At 38.7% G+C, this 21,909-nt stretch overlaps 2 protein-coding genes across 2 annotated transcripts in view; one reads left to right on the top strand and one right to left on the bottom strand.

The window, feature by feature from the left end:
- The window catches only part of LOC148188126 (uncharacterized), an 87,736-nt gene that overhangs the window by 1,408 nt on the left and 64,419 nt on the right, over nt 1–21,909 (bottom strand). Inside the window, exon 4 of the mRNA XM_088085758.1 lies at nt 6,469–6,546. Coding sequence (XP_087941884.1) covers nt 6,469–6,546 — 78 coding nt within the window. The remainder of the gene's footprint in view (nt 1–6,468; nt 6,547–21,909) is intronic.
- LOC121951537 (AP-1 complex subunit mu-1) lies at nt 200–20,661 on the top strand. Its single transcript, XM_042497902.2, has 12 exons — nt 200–408; nt 2,009–2,165; nt 2,286–2,353; nt 2,459–2,589; nt 4,509–4,656; nt 4,843–4,969; nt 5,921–6,063; nt 9,196–9,267; nt 9,563–9,721; nt 9,919–10,044; nt 18,233–18,308; nt 18,706–20,661. Exons 1-12 carry the CDS (start codon nt 367–369, stop codon nt 18,726–18,728), a joined length of 1,272 nt encoding a protein of 423 aa, XP_042353836.1. The 5' UTR covers nt 200–366; the 3' UTR covers nt 18,729–20,661.

Here is a 21,909-nt window from a genome sequence, read left to right as displayed (position 1 = left end):
GCAAAGATAATTTTAACGTTCACATGATTTAACCTGATGCACGCTCTATAAGGCAAAACTTTTAAACATTTTTTAAAAAATCTGTTTATATCAAAATAACATTCAGAAATGACTAAGAAATATATATATTAAATAACTTTCTATGTGAGAACACACATTAAGTCTGTCGCAGTACATCCTCCCGGACCACAGGGGGCGCTCGTTAGATGCACGGCTGGTGTGACAAAAAAGGAAGGGTGCCTTTCCTCTTTTCAGTATTATGAATGAAAGTCTGTTCTTTGAATTTATCCCTGAAGTAATTGTAATCAGACAGTATCAATAAGCTATTACAAGGAGCTGGACTAAGCTCTTATAAATTAGTTCAAGATGTCTGCGAGCGCGGTGTATGTCTTGGATCTAAAAGGAAAGGTAAGATAACGGAGCAGCTCTGCGCTGCTAACCTGTCGTTAGCCTGGCTAGCTGCCGTGCTAGCACATTCTTCGTTGACAGATTATGATGTGGCTTAATCTGCAGTATGGTCGCTAATACATCGTGATATGTTGGTATGCCGAGTTAAGATTTCGGCCTGTAACACAAACCAGTAAATTACATCTAAACACGGAGATCGTTTTTTTACGATGGTTAAATTGGAAAATTAAAGGCCACGTATCGGCAAGACAACAAACAGGTGACCAGCTGTTAGCAGCAAGGAATGTCAAACGGCTACCAAAACTCCCTTTAGTATTTAACTGTTTCACGTTTGTTTGCTTATATGCAAGGTATTATCTACATAATGTCATATACTTACAACTTAATTTCAACCGTGAGCGTCTTCAGATAAATTCGGCATACAAGGTATTCATCGATTATGCTTTTAATCCCAGAAGAATCGAGTTTAACATGTGTTTGATGATTACGCCCACAGCTGTGTTGTAGTGGAGAAGTGGCGTTAAAACGGTTAATTTACTGGAGACCATAGACAGAAGCAGACTCTTCACTATAAAACGTTTCAAGCGATGTTGTGAAGGTGCTGTACGTTTAAATGCATGACTTTTTCAATCTAATTCTGATTGCACACAAAATATATCAGGCCACGACCGATAACTAAAGACTGAGGAAAGTTAATATCTCTTATAACACTTTTATAACGTAATCTAAAAGATTGTTGATGATATATGACATCTATTGCACATCTGTCCATCCTAGAAGAGGTGTCCCTCGTCAGTTACTCTTTCTGAGGTTTATATTTCTACCATTTCTTCCCCATTAACTGTGTTTTTTTTCGGTGGAGGGGGTTCCTTATCCGATGTGAGGGTCCAGGGACAGAAGGATGTTGTGTGCTGAAAAGCCCTCTGAGGCAAATTGCAATTTGTGATAATGGGCTTTATAAATTAAACTGACTTGACTTGACTGATGTTACCTATTGATAATGAAACATTAACATTACGATAACTATTTTATTAGTATACAATGATCAGCCACAACTTTAATACCACTGACAGGGACAACAGCATCCCTTGATGGCAGTAGCACCCCTGGCAGTAAGATGCATCATGCCACACAGCAAAGACTGTTCAGTAATGGCCTGAGGGACATGACAAGGAGCTCATCAACCTGGCCTTCGAATTCCCCAGATCCCAATCAATTCAAGCATCCGAGGGACATGCTGTTACCACACCTCACAAACCACAGGGCATGCCCATTCCTGGGCAGTTTTTGCAGTGTGGCATGGTGCATTGTCCTGCAAGGGGATCTACTGTCATCATAGACTGTCGTTGCCGTCTGCAACAGTATTTGGGTGGGTGAAGCACATCAAGTAGCATCCACATAAATGCCAGGACCCATCATTTTTAGAGCAGAACATTTCACTGTAACAAGATGATCAATGTCATTCCCTTCATCTGTCAGTGGCTTTCGTATTTTGGCTGATCAGTGTATATTTATGACAGTCCTCATGTTTTCAGCATGACCAGCAGAGATGCTATCATTCAGTAAAATCAAGCTGCTCAAAAATATCTGTTCCCTTCAGGTCCTGGTTTGCCGAAATTACCGTGGAGATGTGGACATGTCAGAGATTGAGCACTTCATGACTCTTCTGATGGACAAGGAGGAGGAGGGGACCCTCTCTCCAATCCTGGCCCATGGAGGCGTCCGTTTCATGTGGATCAAACACAATAACCTCTACTGTATCCTTACTTTGTCACTGCATGGTATTAGTACTCAAGTAACTTGTGTAACTTGTTAAGATTTGGTATGATATTTATTTGTATTGTTTTAGCTAAAGTTCTTAACACATATCACATCAGTGGTTGCAACATCCAAGAAAAACGCCAGCGTCTCGCTGGTTTTTTCCTTCTTGTACAAAATTGTCCAGGTAGGACTGAATGCCTAATGAGCTTTTGTCTACATTAGTTTAACTTTATTAACAACAATAACAAAGCTGTTTACTTGTCAATAAAACTACATTTGTGCTCTTCAGGTATTTTCAGAGTATTTCAAAGAACTGGAGGAAGAGAGCATTAGAGATAACTTTGTCATCATATACGAGCTGATGGATGAGCTGATGGACTTTGGTTATCCACAGACCACCGACAGCAAAATTCTGCAGGAGTGAGTATCCTCTTTGCCACACTCTCACTGTAATTAACTTTATCTACTCTTATTAGAGATGTGACCACTGACTAATATCATCACTGACTGTTTTGAGCATTTATGATTGTTGTTTTAGTTTATAAAATGCAAAAAAAGTAATTATTCCGCCAAAAAGTCCAAACTGATGTCTTCATGTTTCTTCTGTCTGACCAACTATTAAAAAACCCAAATGTATTCTGTTAACAATGAAAAAACAGAATAATGATAACACATTTGGTAAGTACTTAAGCTGGTAATTAATCTTTTTATCTACCTTCTATCTGTTAATTATTTTATTTTTTATTTTCCAATAATTAGAGTAGCACATTGTTTAATAGCAGCTATTTAGAGTATATTTTTAATAAACTGATTGTTGTATATAGGGATGAAAATTGTTTAGTTGTTATTGACACCAATGCTTTTATTGATTCTGCTTATTGGCCTGATTTTTGAAACATCAGTTTCCTTATGAATCTGATCAAAGACAGAAAAAAAACACTTTCTTTTTTTGTAAACTTCTGAATGTGAGCACAGTGTGGCGCCATAACAATAGTGCTGCTGGGTTTGGAAGCAGAAGCACTTCTGAATAGAGCGTCAAATACATGGCATTCCTGGATTTTAAGCTTGTGCTGCGTAAAAACAGTGTTGGCAGAAGTATGCAGTTCTTTTACTTGTGTAAAAGTACTAATACTACACTCTTCCAAGTAAAAATCCTGTAAATGTTACTTAAGTAAAGTAAGTTAGTATAATCAGGAAATATACTTATGGTATTTAAATTAAAAGTACCCAATGCAGAAAAATCTTAAAACAACCAAAACACGGCAAAATGTTAACATTATTAGAAACAAAAAAAGGGGAAAAAATGCATGAAAAACCTCACAATAATTTTTTTAAATGTAAAAACACCCCCAAAACTCAAAATTATCATAAAAAAAAATACCCACAAATATCTTCAAAATTATTTTAGAAAATGAAAAAAAAACGTGCCCTAAATCATAGAAAATATAAAAAATACACTCCAAAAAACTTAAAATATAAACTTAGAATTATCAAAAAAAGAAAAGATATATTTATATATAAATAATAGGGAAAAGAACACTTAAAAAACTCAAAATGATTTTGAAAAAAACAAAAAATATTTTTTAAAGATTTCTTTTAATCAAAACAGTTGGTAATTAATTTTCTTACATCAACTGATTACTTGACTAATCCTTTGCAGCTGTACTGGTATAGACTTTTAGGTCATCTAATTTATTACAAAACATCATATTTTATTAACTTTTGTTATGTTTGTGTGCAGAAATCTTAATTTGTAAAGTAACTGTAGTGTTCAGATAACCGCAGTGAAGTAAAAAGTACAATATTTCCCTTTGAAATGTAGTAGGATAAAACTATAAAGTGGAATGAAAAGAAAATACTCAAGCACAAGTACCTCAAATTTGTACCTAAGTATAGTACTTGAGTTAATCCACTTAGTTACATTCTGCCTCTGCTGATGAGCTCAGAGGCTTACAATTTCGATGTATCAGACCATTTGGAGTGAGTTTTCAAATCCCATCCCTATTGCCGTGACATTCGGTTTTACAGATTTTTATCAGCTTTGCGGTATTGCCCTGTCATCCTGCATATCTGCAAGTCATGAGGAGCTTACTGTCCTCCGCACAGCATACTGTAAATGACTGTTTAACCTCATAGGACTGTGGTTGATTCAGATATGTGACAAACTAACTCTGGATTTCCCCCAAGTGTCCAGAGTACAGCAATAAGTCAGACAATCCTCCCTCGTAACCATGACAATCTCTGTTCTTCTTTGATGCTTTCTGGGAACTCGCCACCACAGGCACTAGATTTCCCCTGTTACTCTGTTTTGCCTCAGTGTTTACATTTTGTCCTCGCAGATACATAACCCAGGAGGGGCACAAGCTAGACACCGGCGCCCCGCGACCCCCTGCCACGGTCACCAACGCCGTCTCCTGGAGGTCAGAGGGCATCAAGTACAGGAAGAATGAGGTCTTCCTGGACGTCATTGAGTCTGTCAACCTCCTGGTAGGAACTCCTTGTTTTAGAAGCGCTGTGTTGCTCAAGGAATGTCAGTCACACTGCTTGTAAACTTCCTCCCTGTGTGCGTCACATTAGTGAGGTGATGTTGCGGTGTCTTCTGTGGGCTGCAGTAAATGCTTCCTTATAGGCTGCTTTTTTGATGAGGTTCTCTGTAATCCCTCTGTTTTTCAGGTCAGTGCCAATGGTAACGTTCTACGTAGCGAGATCGTCGGCTCCATTAAGATGCGTGTCTTCCTGTCTGGAATGCCGGAGTTGCGGCTCGGCCTTAACGACAAGGTCTTGTTTGAAAACACTGGAAGTGAGTTTTCTCTTAACAGACTTGGGGCATGTTGTGTGAACACGATTTGAGCTAGATGACAAGCTTGTATGACGCTTTGATGATAATTAATGACCCCTTCAAAGTATACAAGAGTGACACAGGGTTCCCACAGTCATGGAAAACCTGAAAAAGTCATGGAATTTCACAGTCACATTTTCAAGGCCTGGATAAGTAATGAAACTCGTAAAAATCATTGAAAGTTTTGGAAAAAAGTTTGAAATGTGTTGTGTATGATAAATTAAATTAAATTAATATGACATAATGGTAAATTTATTTTCTGTAGCTGACAACATAATGTACGTCTAATGTGTTGACGATGTGTCAGCGTTTTGGTTGTGGTTTGGTTTGGTTTTTCTTTTTTTCTGATAATAGGTTCAGAAGGCGTGTTTTCTTTAAAAGGTTTTAGCAATTTGCTTCTTTTTTGAAAAGTTTTGGTGCCTTTTGTTATTTTTTCTTTAAAATCTTTTGGGGTGATTTTTACAGAAAACCTAAAAATTGGAGGCTTTTTTGTCATACATTTTTGAAAGGCATGTTTTTGTTGTTGTTGTTTTTAAATATCAAAATGACACTTTTTGTCATACCCAGACATTTCATGTTTGACTTTCAAAATTCGGACAGTCCATGAACGCATCACGTGGGATGCTGAAATTATATTTGAATAGAGTTTAATTCTTAAATGTTTAAAGAATTCTGAGAAGTGGTGCATGAAAAAAAAATATTTTGGGTCTTTAAAAAGTAAAAAAGTTTTGAAATTGTAACCATGACAGCGTGTGGGAACCCTAGTGACAACCCGACAACTCTTTGTCACTCGTTATCGTACATTTTACTCATGAATTTCACAAAGGGCTGATTTAAAGCCGTTCACTCTAAGCAGGTACACTTTTCTCGCTTCTCTCTCCTCATTATATTGTTTCTCATTTTTTCATGGAGGAGGAAAGAGTAAATCCGTAGAGCTGGAAGATGTGAAGTTTCATCAGTGTGTCCGCCTGTCTCGCTTTGAGAACGACCGCACCATCTCCTTCATTCCTCCTGATGGAGAGTTTGAGCTCATGTCCTACCGCCTCAACACTCACGTGAGTACCGCAGATCAAGCACCTTCCAGGCCAGCAGGATCTGGAGGTTCGACACACTAACCCCCAACAAGAGGACGGGTGTGAAATTAACACCTGCCGAGCACCACAGCCCTTGCTGGTCATTTTTGAGATGATGTTTTTCACTTAAGTTATCAAAGCCTTTTTGACTTTGCATGTTTCATACTCTCATATATTGTCCCGACAGTCCACTGTATAAACTAGTGAGTTACCTGTAAGAAATATAGGCAGCCTATGTATATAAAATCAAAATCAGGAGTACAGCGCACAGTGACGTAAGGTAGTTACAACAGACCCCAGTGCGCACAAGCTAGAACCTCTGAAACACACACGCACACTCACACACTCACCAGTGTGTTTGATTTTACAATCAAGTGAGTTACTTACCAAATGGGTTTTATGTTTGGACGGCATTCCTGCTCACTGGGCTTGCAGACCTCCAACATACACATCATCACTGCATGTCTGTATATGACCAAAAAAAAAAAAATCCATTTAATTGAGCAATTATTATGCTTTTATGTACAGTTTTTATAGTTTATGTATAATAACAGTAATAATAATAATAATAATAATAATAATAATAACAATAACAGATAGCTGCTGACTATTTTACCGCAAAATATAAACAAACAAACAAAAACAGAAATATCTGATGCACATGGGTTTGTCTTTTTCAGTGCATATATAGCAAATAGCTGCTGTTTTTGATTTAACATGAGTTCTTTCTCGAGCAGGCATTTTTCAGTGCCAGTCTAAACCACTTGCAATGGTACGTAACTGTTGGAAAGCCCGCTCTCTCTATTGGCCCCCCACCCATCCTACAGGCCCCAGCACAACTGCATTGCCTATACACACACCCCTGACAAAGCACATCTGCCAGCTCAAAACATGTGAACCTTTTTCACTACGTCAAATTAAACGAGGTTCCCACAAACTCCCTTAATGCCATATTCTAGTAACTCTTCATTCATCATCCACGCATCATTATTTGGAAAGCTTAACTTATATGTTTCAACACAACCAGTCGAGTCACAATGAGCACGCTGAAAGGAAATAAAACAGGTTGAGATATACCACAATGCTGCACAATAAATCCAACAATGTCTTAGATGAACTGTTTGAAAGGCAGGTGATAATAACTGTATACTACATTACATGAACTGTGGTCTTGACTTATGAAAATGTGGTATTCCATGTTTTTTTGGTTTGTTTTTACTGGCTTTTTTGTCGAGCAGCCCATCAGAAGAACTCCCTTCAGTCCTGACAGCCGGTCTCCCCCTGCATTCTGGCTAATATTTATAAAACTGTAAATCCAAAGATGTTTACAAAAACATTTTCGGCAGATGTAGTCAGTAGTAAATATTTATACACAAAACTTTCCTGGAAGAAACAAAAGCCATGGGAGCTCAGCCAAACCAGCCATACTGTTTCATCATCACCCAGACCGAGAGCTTTTTAAATACCAAAAGCTCAGTCATGAAAGGACATGAAAAGTCTGATGTAATAAGAAAAGAGGGAGGCTGTAGGGAAGCAGTTTAGATTAAGGAAGTTTAAACGGTTTAAATTCTCAATAAATGTTTCACAATAGCACGGCCAGTAAGCTTGTGGGAAGGGAAGTAGTGCAGTGGAGCAGAGGTCTCTCTGGTTAAAGCAGCTAGCAACCGTGACATTGTCTACACGAGAACGTCTGTTAAAGACAGACCACATTTAAACATTTACTGCCTGGTTTTATACATAAAATAAAAACTTGAAGCTTCTGGAGTTGCACATTGATCTATGATGCATACATGCTAAAAAAAATCATCACAACAAAAATACAGTGGCATCCAACACAAGAAAAGTTAAATATGTTAATCAGTCAATCAGTAACCTTATTTATGGAGCACCAGTAAAAAAACAGGGTTTACAAAATGTTTGACAAACAAAGCAAAGCAGAAGCAAGATACCCCAAAGGGATTATAACAATAGAAGCCAAACAGTAATGCTGAACAAAGGCAAGACAGAAATGAATGTAGAATTAAATTAGAGATCAGGCGCAATAACATATTAAAACAAAACCAATGATAATGAGAAATATAGATAACGTTTTAAAAAATTTTAGTAAAAGTAAACAATAAAAGCAGTATACACATAATAATAATAATGATAATAATTATAATAATAATAGTCAAGATCAGGACTGAATAAGAATAAAATTAAAAAGATAAATAAAAATGTGCACATGCATATATCTTCATTAAAATGTCAAAAATCCAGCTAAATCTATATCTGGGTCACAATAATAAACAGAAGGGGTCAAAACTGTCATTATCTTCTGATCAGCAGATTTTTTTTAACTCCCACATATAAATATCAATAGTGGCCTAAAAATCTAGTATCAGTTGGGATATAATATGGAGTATGTATGTTTTACATGGATACACTGAGGAACAAGTCAGTCAACCACAAACCTCAAGCCCCCCCGCTGTTGCGCAATCCGTGTTTTTCCCTTAATTTCCTCTCCAACACTGAGAGCACAAAACTCTGATTTCACAGCAACGTTATCATGAAACTGGAATTTCTAACTGCAATGCAATACCTTAAAAATATCGATATTCGATACAATTTTCAATACCATGAGGAAAAATTGACAGAGGGCATAAAATTATAATTTTTTAAATAAAAACATAAATACAATAACGAAAATGGCCTTTTCTCTTGGCTCATGGCAGAAAACAGCAGACTGACTGAAGTAAACATTAACAATAAGAGCGACAAAGCGAAGCTGGTACCAGAGTATCCGACACTGTGGAAAATGACTATTGAAATTGTTTTAAATATTCAGAATTTCTACATTTCAAAATATTTTTGAACAGTGTTGTCAAAAATATTTTTGACAACACTGTTCAACATCATGCAAATTTGAATTAATGGCTATTTGTTATTTTTGTTTGTAAATGTATGTCCAATTCTCAAACGTGTCATGTCGGTTCTTGTTGCATATCTGCTGTCCACCAGGTGGCGACTGTGTCATATGATATTTAAACTGACATGTATGTTGGGTGCATCGGGGCCTGTTTAAAATGATTTTGATAGTAGGTGAAATATGTTTGTTTGTTTTTTTTATCTCAGGTGAAGCCCTTGATCTGGATTGAATCTGTCATAGAGAAGCACTCCCACAGTCGGATCGAGTACATGATCAAGGTGGGTCACTTTTTCAAATGCGTCCCATCGTTATTTGTAAAAAAAAAAAAAAGTAAAGAAAAATATGATTTGGTTGTTATGCAGTCAAGATCAGCGTAAAGTAAATTAATCATCATATTGAAGTGAAGTAAATGGTAATGATTTTCAGGGATTTTATTGTTGCTAATGTTCTGTGTCTTGGTTTTATGTGCACCAAGCTCTATTTAATACTTAAAGTCATCATTAAGCCCTGGTTTATTACCCTGTTCAGGCAGGACATCGTGCTAAACTTGACCTGCTTGTTTTCTCGTCTCAGGCGAAGAGTCAGTTCAAAAGGCGTTCCACAGCCAACAACGTGGAGATCCACATTCCTGTGCCAACGGACGCTGACTCACCTAAATTCAAGACCACAGTGGGCAGCGTGAAGTGGGTGCCTGAGAACAGCGAGATCGTCTGGTCAATTAAGTCCTTCCCTGTAAGCATGACTCATGAGTATCATAAAAAAATAACTGTGTCATCTTGTGTTTGGGTCGCAGGTCACTGGTGTTTTTCACCTTGTCATCACTTTTGCCCAACTTGACAGTGGAAAGTCATCCCTTTTCAGACTTAAAACATGAGCTTTCCAGAGTTTTAAGTTCTGTATTATAGAGTTTGTGTTGTGACTTCTCACAGGGTGGAAAAGAGTATCTGATGCGTGCTCACTTCGGTCTGCCGAGTGTTGAGGCTGAAGACAAGGAGGGGAAGCCACCAATTAGTGTCAAGTTTGAGATCCCATACTTCACCACCTCAGGCATCCAGGTACATCCCGTGGACACAAACGCACACACACACACGCACGCACGCACACACACACACACTGATGTCAAACCATATTTGCAAACACTTTCACAAATCATTTAATCTACTTGCAGCAGCATGGGGATAGAGGTCAAATAAGCTGAAACTTTGTCCTCCTCAGAGAGATCATAAGAATTAGGACCAGATTTAAATTTTAAAAAGGTGTTTACGACAGAAGAATGTACTCACTCACTCTGTTTACAGTTCAAACTGTGTTTATCATTCCTAGGTAGTAAACCCTCTGGGAACAGATTTTAAAAAAAAGCTGCAGTTTATTTGCACCTGCAGTTTGATTATTGCCCAGTGCACACGCATGCATAGTCCACATATCTTGTGGTTCTGGGTTGTTTCCCTGTCATCCTGGATTTAGAATTTATGGCACGTAGCATATGAACGCTCTCTCTCTGCAGAGCAGGAATTTGAACAATTCATATTTGTGTCTTGTTTTTGGCCAGAGGGGGCAGTAAGGGAGCACTGGTAAACTGTGAGACACATTTTGTGGTAGAGAACATTTCTATTGTTGTCAAACCAGAAAGCAACTGATCATCCACCTGGATTTGGCCCTCTGCCTTCGTGTTAACCACAGTAATAAAAAAAAATTTAAAATGTCGGCCATAGTCACAGGGAGGCAGATTGATTGGAATGTAAATGTGATTCCTATGAAACTTAAAGAGAAGCCAATGTTTTTCCTTCATGTTTGAATCAAAACTCGCTGACCACAGACTTCCACAGATGTGCTGTGCTTACTGTATAATCACAGTTGTCCTGTGATTATATGTGCAGCACCACAGTAACACAAAATTAAGTTTTCCCATGTCTTGATGTGAGGAAACGATGGCATCTTGACAAACTCCATTTGAAAATCTCATATTATTGCCCGGAAGAGAAAATAAGTTTGCCATATTTATATTTATATGATTCCAACTCAGTGTTACGTAACGGTGGGTGCTATATCGATTATACGTGATGTTTCACAGCTTATTCCACCCAGTTATATAAAAATGACTACATTGCGAACATCAAATATAAGTTGTCATGTCATTTTTTTAAGTCACCAGCATGACTCTCACTTCAGTTTTTCGGTTTTCTTTCCTATGGCTCTCTCCCTCTCACAAACACACACAAAAACTCACAAACATGATACGTAACACTCCTCCGCCCATCCAGACCACTTTCTCCTAAGAGATGGTGTTTTAGCAGGCAAAGCATGTTTTATTTGTATCTGCAGGGCTCCAGACTGCTACTATTTAGTCATATCTTGGGTTCATGGAGCACCAGTTCAACTTGCAAATACTATTAATATATTACTGGAGAGCTGTTAGCTTTTTCCAGCCAACAGTGAATAAATCTTCATGTTTAAAGGCACTGCTGTAACAGTTTTACTTTCTGCTAACCGCTAACATCTAACTGTTTGAATGAAGCTTCACATTCACTATAAAAAGATCAGAACTTGATTTCTTTCAAAATCATAGGAAGAGGACAACTTAGGAAGATATAAATCAAGATCTTGCAGAACAAACAAACAAAAAACATAACAAGTACAAGAAATATGTAGATATATAGAAAATGACTGGCAAAAAATAATTCTTTAAAATATTTTTTAAACATAGAAATTAAATATTTAAATATAGTAGGGTTTCTTGACATGTTTCCTAGTTTTGTTTTAAATAATTTTCTATATCTACTAATTTCTTGAAATTTGCAGAACACTTCTTGCCAAGTTGTTCACTGCCTTTTTTCCAATGTTTTCAAGAGAAAGCAAGCCAATTTGCTCAGGTTGCTTAGGTTTCAAGAAAAGTGATGTTGACTAAATTCAACTTTATTATGACAGTAGCTACTTCATTTCACTTCTTCATAACTGCATTTCATTTAGTAATTTTGTTTTTAGTAGTCTCTGTAATTTAGAGGCGATTTCAAAATATCAAGATATACATCTTATTTTGCAATATAGCCTAAAAATATTGAAATATTAAATTTAAGCCATCTCATCCAGCCCTAGTTGGGGGGTGGGGTGGGTGGGGGGTGGGTGGGTATACCGCTTCATCTGTTATACTGGTTGTTAGTTCCCATATGAATTTTTCATATACCACTAGCTGAAACACCTGCAACCTGCAACTTTTCAACAGGCAGCAAAATACATCACAGATTTCACCCTAAAAAACGTCACAGTTGGCAAACTGCACTGCAAGTATCGAGAGGAGAGCCCTATTAAACGCATACCCTTCTACTAACGTCACTTTATAACACAGCAATTAATAACTAACAACTGACTCTCCAACAGCACAAAACACTGAGGCACACAGTGATGTGTGACACATAAACAATTTGTAACTTTTACAACTGCACATGTACGAAATTACACCGCTGAACAGCAGGCTGGACACAGCTTGCTAGCAAGCCAGTTAAGAGCTGAGAAAGGCGTCATCACTACAGTACATTTAAGATCAGAAAGTAGAGACAGAGCATAAAGAAAGAGACCAGAGACGCACCAGAAGAATTTGTGCACGAGAAGAGCTGTGTCTGCTGTGTGGATGCTTTTTTGGTTTAAAAAAAAATCCAACTCACTTGCTACCAAAGACAAAAAAATATGGTAGAATCTTAAAAAATATAGTGATACAACAAATTTTAGGTCATATTGTCCAGCGTTATTCACAAGTAATGTTTAAATGAGAAGCTATCAAACACAGAACAGAGGAAAAGTCATCACTGTCACTTATTTAAATAACAATAAGACAGTTTCTTCAAAGCATTTTGAGAGTACCTAGCTTCAGTGCCGTGAACAGAACTGTAGTATCCATCAGGGCGAGAGACACGAAGCCCATCATAGGTTGCATTTGTTGCTGAAGCAGAAAAATTGCTATCACAGTTGCATCTTTCCACAAAGTGAATAAATTCTTTCAAGCAGGCCGTTATTTTGAGGAAACCAAAGACACACATAAGTAGCATGCTGTTGCTAGCTAAGTAGCTCATTGTGGCTAAAAGATGCAGATTGATTGATGGATGTATGTCATGATAGTATTGGTTAAAATTGGTTGGTATTAGCTTACGTAGGCATACATCATACATGATTTAGATTTGTTGGTTTTTTTTGGCAAATATTGTTAAATGGGTGCAAAGTATGGCTGGATGGATTGGATTTGAAAGAGTTAAAAAGACATTCGTCATTTCATTTTGACCTTTAATGAAAACTGTAAACATTCAAATTGTATGTAAACTTCTTATTTCAATATGTTTTGTCAGTAAAAAACAGCTCTTTATGACATTCAGCTCTTTCAGTAACTTTATTATTCTTAACTATTGAGGGCCCGATTCTCTCCTTCTAACACACTTTTATTTACTTCTTCACTTCAACACAAGGCTTTCTGAAAACTGTCATTTAAAAAAACATACGGAGTAATGTTTTCCAGCTTCTCCACATTTCCTATGATAGTCAATAAAACCATATTAAGCTGAGGGACATTACGCAGCCCACTCGGAAACAAGAAGCTTGAACCCAAGATAATTGAAATATGTGATACTTTTAATTGGGGTGGTTTTGGCAGTACAAGAATGCTTGTCATTTTCCAAGGTAATTTGGCAGCTGAAAGAAGTAATCTCCTTTTCCTTCCTTCCTTTCAAATCTTTGCCAATCTGTAAATGAACAGATGCTCAAATAAAAGCAAGTGTGGTAAATCATAGGGAAGCAACAAAGGCAGGTTTCGAGACAGAGCCTCGTTCTACGTTACTTTAAAAGGCCTTTTTAAAAAATGATTAAAATGGCTTTAAATTTTTATGTTATTCTAACGATGAGTATCTGACCCTGTAATGGCCTCACAAATAAAATCTATGGGGGAAAAATATAGGTTTTTTAATTACAAGTTTCCCTCAAATAATAGATGATAAAAATGTCATTTACAGTAAAATTACACTTTAAGCAATCTACGCCTCCTTTTTATGGACTGATTTAGTGCATAAAACATTTTAAATACATCAAAAGCGTGACACATTTTTTAAAAGAAAAAAAAGTACTTAAGGTAATATAAAAGCAAGTCATAGTGCAATCTTTCTAGTGCTAGATCAGACTCGCTCATCTGTTTGGTTGATGGATCCTCTTTTTGTGGTTCTCCACAAACCATCGCTGGCTTGTATTCACACACAAGAAGAATAAGTATTTCCTGTTCACTTCAATCTTGACACACCCTTTGGGGAGAAGTGTCACTGTCTTCAGTGATCACAGAGCCTGTTGACTGCTGGTATTAGCATGATCTGATCACATGTGGACTGCACTATAACAAACCTAAGCAACCACCAAGACGCATAGTGATCCGATCACTCAAACCACTGCTGCATTTGACCACATATCTGTTGTAATGTAAACGTTCGTGTGTCCTGATGGATCTCCAAACAGGACTACATCATCAATGCAGGACAAGGTGGTTGTTTTGATGACAGCGCCTTAATGCTCTATAGCTTACACATTTTTACCCAAATCTGCTGGCCAAAACATCCACAGAAGCACACTGACCACTAGCAAAAAAAAAAACAATATCCCAAATGCATGACTTTTGAGGCGGCTATGGCTCAGAGGTAGAGCGGGTCGTCCTCTAATCAGAAGGTTGGCGGTTTGATCCCCACCTCCTCCAGTCAACATGTCAAAGTACCCTGGCCAAGATACTGATACTGAGCTCCTAATTAGTGTGTGAGTGCGTGTGAGTGTTGTACAGTAGCGTCGGCCGCCAGTGCATAAACGTGTGTGTGAATGGGTGAATGTGACTTTTGGTGTGAAAGCACTTTGAGAGGTCAAAAAAGACTGTAAAAGAGCTGTACAAACACAGGCCCATTTACTTAAAGCGCTCTCAGTTCACTGAGAGTTTATGAAGATCCATTTTTTAAGGTTAATTTCCTATGATTGCTTTGGTTTTGTTTTCTCAATCAAACTATAAAGCACTTTGAATTGCAATTCATTTGTTTGAAAGATGCGTTATTAATCAAATTTTACTGATTTGATGATTCAAATCTCCAACTTTCAAGGGGCAGCCCCAACAAATATGCAGTGAAATAATATTAAATGTACCATACTGATATAGTTTAGGATCTGAAAATTTCCAGGGCAACATCGAGTTTTTGTAAAACATTCTCAGCAATACCACCCATATTTCTCAGCACTGATATAGTTGTAGAGGTTCACTAGTTCCCAAGTTGTTGTTGGCCTCCACAGTTTATCCATCTGTTAAACCAAAAGTTTAACCAAAACTCTTTGCTTAGTGTCTGAAATCACACTGTGGTGCAGCCACCATCTCGCAGGCAACCTTTTAAGAGCCATATTCCCATCGAACTCCTGTGTCAGACCAGTAACCTTTCCCTTATTACAGGGCAACAGCAGACTGGGTCTCAGACTCTAATGCAACCAGTAACACCACTCTCTACATGTGAGAAGAGACTGTGAAGCTTAATTAGACACATGTAAATATCAAAGCATGAGAAAGTCCCTCTTAACTCTACCACTAAGTGTAGGGGAGCGCACATGTGAAGTGTGTATGATGCACGCAACTGCACCTTATAAATTTAACTAGAAATGGAGAAAACCCCACACTTTGGCCGAGTGGCAGTAACAGCAGAAGTGCAGTTACATTTTCAAATCTTTAGGTGAAGGAACCCAAACAAGTTGGCAGATGCTTTTTGGGTCATAGCTTTTACCAAAAGCCTGATAAATCCAGACCACACATGTAGTCTGTACTTACCAAACGAGATACAACAAACATCCTCCTTGCCCCTTCTCATCTTACAAGCCATAATGATATTTTGCGGAGGACGGCTTTTGATGCCGTTTTGCTGACTGCGTACCCACGGTCAGCCCGACTGCATGTTTGGCTGCTGGGTTCAGGCAGAAGTGCTGTGCCGGCAGACTCGGTGATCCCGTGTCTGTGTGTTTGTCGTCATGTGTCTGGTGGCCACGGCGCTCTTTCTCTCTGACCTCACTGTGTAGTGGAAGGTAATAACAAGGCGGCCACTGCCGAGGCCTTACCAGAGACCAGCCGCTCGAGCCACAAATTCCTGCCCTGTCTGTCCGGCTCTCAGCTGGGAAACAGGCATGATGGAGACATGGCACGGCGACATCTCCCAGAGAGGGGTCGTGTCAGCCTTAAAATGGCGGGTGCTCTCATGCCTGCTTATTGTGAAAGCACAAATCTGATTTTTTTATATGTTTTAACAATTTGTTCCCACCTGACTGGGAAGAACATGTCCAGCGATGTACAGGACGACAGGGTATTTTTAGAGCGTCTTCTCGACATTCAGCTCTGTGGTAACACTGCTCTGGTGAAATATCGGTTAATGGCTTGTGAAAGTTGTATCTTGATTGTGCTGATGTGCATGTTTTTTTTCTGTCCTCCCAGGCTTCGAAAGATACAGTTATGTAAATTCACTCGGTGTGCCTTGAAAGCTGCTCTGTATCTACTTCCCTCTTCTCAGTGTGACTCATACTACTGCTTCCTCATCAACAAAAGTACTCTTACTATATCTTACAGTTTGCTATAAGTGTTAAGGTGTATTCTACTTAAAATATGTCTTTTGAGAATCAAATATTTGCCGTAGGTTTGACAGGTGGCTCGGAAAAGTTTGTAGCTTGCTCCTGTTCAGGTAATGAAGGCACAACATGTCACCACAGATACTCCTTAGTCAAAATACTGTATCATAATATTGATTGAAGCTATGACTAACTAGCACCAAACCGCTCCTGCAGCATGATGCATTTCACCCTGGGTGTCTGCAGTGCTGCAAAAGTCCAAAAATGTCTTAAAGTGTAAATATTTGCCCTTAATGGTCATTTCAGTTGCCAGAAACATTTTATCTACTTTAATTTTGCATCTTTCATTTTCTTTTGTCAAAATGAGTCAAGCTCAACTGCATGAAAGGCCACATTTCTCATGACTTTCTCAAGACTAAATCTTATACTGTCTAATTTGGTTAAATATGATCTTTAAAAAGCATTAAATCTAAATTACTAATACCTGTAGACACCATTTTCACCACTTTGTATGTTCTACATGTTACAATTTCAGTTTGAATACACTACATACTGGACACCAATTAAGAATTTTTTTAGGAGTAGATGTGAGACGTTGTTTTTGAGTGCTTGTTTGAAATCCTGGGTTAAAAACTGTAGCCTGGGGCCTTTGTGAATACTACTTGCTTTTTCTCCTTGTGCCTGTCTAAAGACATGCTCGTTACAGACGTTTTGGTTTGTACATCGAGCCCTTTCCCTGCTGACAAACAACATACTAACACCCTGTTAAATCTGGCTTTTGTCTTTAGTGGAAAATGTTAAAATTGGCATTTACTCCCAGTAGAAATAACTCTGCAGAAGTCATGGCTATTTAAAAGCTCGGGCCCCAATCGTCTCCGATCAGCAGTGATGGAAATACAACATGTGGGTGCACAGATGTCCCTTTGCAATGACAAAACACCACAAATTCTCTTTTTGAGCAGTGCTCACACATCATTCAAATTAGTCAGCACTGCGTATAAAAGAGAGACTGAATATGTAGTAGATATGAGAAATATAGTAGTAACCACTGTAACATTTTTACTGGCCTCCATGCTGCTTTCTGCTGTTTACTAACCTGTTCAAAGGCACTTTTTTGGTGTCAAATTTGAAACACCACGAAGAAAAAAAAACAGATAGGCATAGTGTACTACAAGGCCATGTACACGGCTCTTGTCCACTGGCAGTGGGAAAGGAGTCTGCTGCCTGTTTTACTATTTTAAAAAATTATAAATATCTGCTAATTTTGGTGGAAAAAGGGAATAAGTGTCAGCCCAGTGCATACTGCTCAGGGAGTATCCTGGCTCTCTCTCAGTGCATGCTGGGATGGGCTCAGGCCGCCCCATGACCCTGCACAGGATAAATTTAGACTCTGGGTGGAAAATGTTTAGCATTTAGTAGTTCAACCTTCTAAAAAACACTCTTCATATCAACAAATGGTTTTTTTTGGCACATTGTGTTATTCATTACACTAAAACTCAGCAACTTACATCATCGTCTGCAATGATGTGCAAACCTAAAAAACATTTATATCAGATAACTCACTGTTTGAAAATTTGTTGGCAAAAGACATTTTTGTCTTTTATTTGTTCATAGCAGTCACTCAGCTTTGTTTTCCCTCGACAGGTGCGCTACCTGAAGATCATTGAGAAGAGTGGCTATCAGGCCCTGCCGTGGGTGCGCTACATCACCCAAAATGGAGGTAGGTTATGAGTTCACTAGTGCCCATATCTGCAGCTCTTAGGCAACAGTTGGGCAATGCAGTGCAATGTTATGGGAACCAGCCGTGAACTGATGCAGTTCTATGAAAAGGGGATACAGCGCAGAACATGAGGCAATGTGGCAATGTCCTGCGAAATGTGAGAAAGTGAACTTTTTTTTCTCGTTGAGCTTCCCTGATCTCGATGCTGAGATAACTGAGGTTGCACATGTTGGTCTTTTTGCTAATGTTGCCACTAATTGCCAAACATCCTCATCTCATTTCCTTTGTATTCCATTCATTCTGGGTGGAAAGCATCAGCTGCCTCCACTTGATTTCTCTCCGATTCTCTCTTTTTTCTTTTGTCCATTTGATTAAGTCTTGTCCATTTCCTCCTCAGATTACCAGCTCCGGACCCAGTAGTCAGCGCCTCAGCCGGCAGTAGGCAGGTGGAAATCCGAGGGGGCGTAGTGGAGCCGCTAATGCGCTATCAATGGCAGGTGTCAGTCATGAGACCAGAGGACTGTCTTTTTTGTTTAGTTTTTGTATTTGTTACAGTTTTTTTGATTTCTGATCAATGCAAATATTAGATGGAGCCTTCAGTTAGGTAAAAAACAATATTAAGTTTTACTACTGTGTGGATCTGAATGTAAGCAAGGCCAAGGAAAGCAGGAGTTATGTTTACATCCAATACATATAGCGCAGATGTACACAATCTATCAAAATGGGTCAAATGGCTTAAAGGACCAGTGTGTAAGATTTAGGGAGATATATTGGAAAAAAATGAATAAAATGTAAAGTTTTCTTTTGTTTATATGCACCTGAAATAAGAATGAGATGGTTATACCTGTATCTACGTAGGGAGTAGGTCTTTGTTTATGGAGATCGCCATGTTGCACCACCATGTTTCTACGGTAGCCCAGAACAGACAAACAAAACAGTGCCTGTAGATGGGGCCATTCGCATTTTGGCATCATAGCGTCGGCCACCATAATAAGAAGCCCAACTACAATAAGCAATACCGGAGTAACGCCGATGTGTACAATGGAACTGCTTTATCTTGTTTTTCTCGTGGTTTAAATCACCGGGTCCGATTGTTTTGGCGAGGAAGAGACCTCTGCCAACACATTCACATTCCCAACACGTTACATATCGCCGCTTGTTCAGTGGACTTTTCACATCTACATATGACATGTTACATATCTTGACTGCGTTTGTTGTTGATGTCTTGGGACGCAATGTCAATTTACATCTGCTTCATGCATTGTGTCTTTTCAAAATACACATCCGTTTACACAGGAATTGTTTGTTTTCTGCTTGTTAGATGAATACAGGAATAAACATACAACTTCAGTAAAATACCAAGTATTAAACATTTTTTCCTTGTGCCACAATCGTGCGTGGTTGGCTCAACATTTATCAGGAAAGTGGACAGTCCTCCCGTGTGAAGGTCCGATGTCAGTTGGACCCATCCACCACTATTCCAACTCGACCCATACAGACTTGATGTCGTATCATACTGTTTCAAAAAGATGGCTTTTTTTCTTTTTTGTCCGTGAGTGACGCCCAAATCACCGACCAAGCGGTATTTGATTACCTCTGGATGACACCGGGTTAACCTCTTGAACGTCTGAATCTCGGAGAAAAAAGGATCAACACATTAGCAAGTGCTGTATGAGTGGCCTGCAGCGACATGCCAAACTGCGTTGGATTTCAATGTGTTTTTACTTGTTTAAATTTTTGGGTAGGTTTAGAGAGAAGGAGACCTTTAAGATAAGATAATTCAGCTTCCGATATAAACGTCCTGAACATTAAACACTGAAGAAATTATAGTTTTAGCTGGCTGCAATGTACAATTCACCACTGGACACCAACAAATGCCCTAAATCTTACACACTTTACCTTTGAAAGAGTTTGTTACGTTTAAAGTTACTGTAACCACCTCCACAAAGGTTAACAACACATTCTCCAGTCAGCCTGAGAAGGATATTTTTTTATATGAAGCTGCTTTGTTCTGCCACAATTCCTATTTGTTGATTATGTGTATATATTTGTTTACATGTTAATGAACATCAGTGTTATTTGTTTGATGACTGTAAATTCAAAAGCAAAGTTCTCTCTTTTTTTTTTGTATAACTGCCTCTACATGATGCCATTGATACACGCCAGAGCAATGCACTCTTGCATGGCTGTTGTGCTATTCGTCAGTTTGACTCCTGTGACACTGCAGAAAACATGAAGTCGCACTGTAAACGGAATACCAGTTAAAAATCCCTCTTTTCCACCCTGTTTCCCTTTTCCCTGTCTGTAACCACACATTTTAAATCATTAAATGTCTATTTAGAGAAAACCGTTCCATCGTCTCCCTGCGCCATTTCATTTCGTGATGTCACCCCAGTGAGCTGTCATGGTGTCATCCGCAGGCACCTGTCCCACAGAGCGATGAGGAATGCTGAACGGAGGGAAAAACTCTGCAGAGAGACACAGAGGAGGGGGTTTCCTGTATCAGGCTTGTGGTTGTAGCAAACCCTGGATGGTTCTTTCCACCCCCATCCTGGAGGTCTTTTCAAACAGTGCGACTCTTAATACCCACGGCCCTGTGATATCATAGCCAATTGAGCACCAGGACTCCGTAAACATGCAGGAGAGCAGGGGAAGGATGTGACTCAAGCTGTGGTCAACGGTCGCAGACACGCTAGAGAAAAACGTAGGACGGACTAGCACAGACTAGCTATTGTTCGCGCCAAGCCAGACTGCAGTGGTCCCACATGAGGTCATTCCTAAAGTTTGTCTTGTAAGGGGACTGTTAATTCATACGCGTCACTCAAAGCAGGTGCTGAAGGTCCGTGTCACCCATGACCTGAAACGGCAGGTTTGTTCTGATTACTCGTCACATGATGGACTTGATTCTATCATTGGTGGGAGATCATTTTACTTTAAATTCTTCCTGCAAGCACCTGTTTTTGTTGGAGCACCTACAAAGCAGGTGTGCCCAGTCTGAGAACAAAATCCTGCATGAGTCACATTTTAGAGAGAGAGAGAATGTTATTCTGGTTTCATGAAAGTCATCAAGATCAAGTTAAGTGTTAACCAGCCTATAACTGAAACATGCAAACCGCTTATCTTCTTATCTTTGCTGTATTTTGTTTCCCCCTTGAGCCGCACACAAACATTTCTGAGGTAACATCTTAAATATTACAATAATATATGATTTCAAGCTGCATTTTCCTGTCATAATTGAGACAGTGTGAGAAAATAAGACTGTAAATCTGCTTCATTTGGAGAAAAGCAAAGTGAGTTTATTGAATATTTTGCTGATTTTGCCGGATTGAATCTTTGAGCGAGTGCACGTATTAGAGCGCAGTTCGGCATGTGAATACTTGTCCTATCCAGCAGAGATCTGAATGACAGGTATGGCAATAACTCATACTCAGATTTAATTTATCTCATCTACACTGACCTTTCTAACTGTCTGGTTCTAGGTCAAAACAGACATTTCTACAAGATTGTCTATTCATCCAGACACTTTGACAACTGCTACTAACATAATAATTTAGGCATCTCTAGCTCAAAGTCATAAAAATCGCAGCAGCAGAGCCATTGG

Source organism: Plectropomus leopardus, chromosome 12 (assembly GCF_026936395.1).
Source record: "Plectropomus leopardus strain MGB_pleo_1.0 chromosome 12, ASM2693639v1, whole genome shotgun sequence".
Classification (NCBI taxonomy): domain Eukaryota; kingdom Metazoa; phylum Chordata; class Actinopteri; order Perciformes; family Serranidae; genus Plectropomus; species Plectropomus leopardus.
Note: the sequence above shows the minus strand (reverse complement) of the source record. Positions and strands in the feature narration are given on the sequence as shown.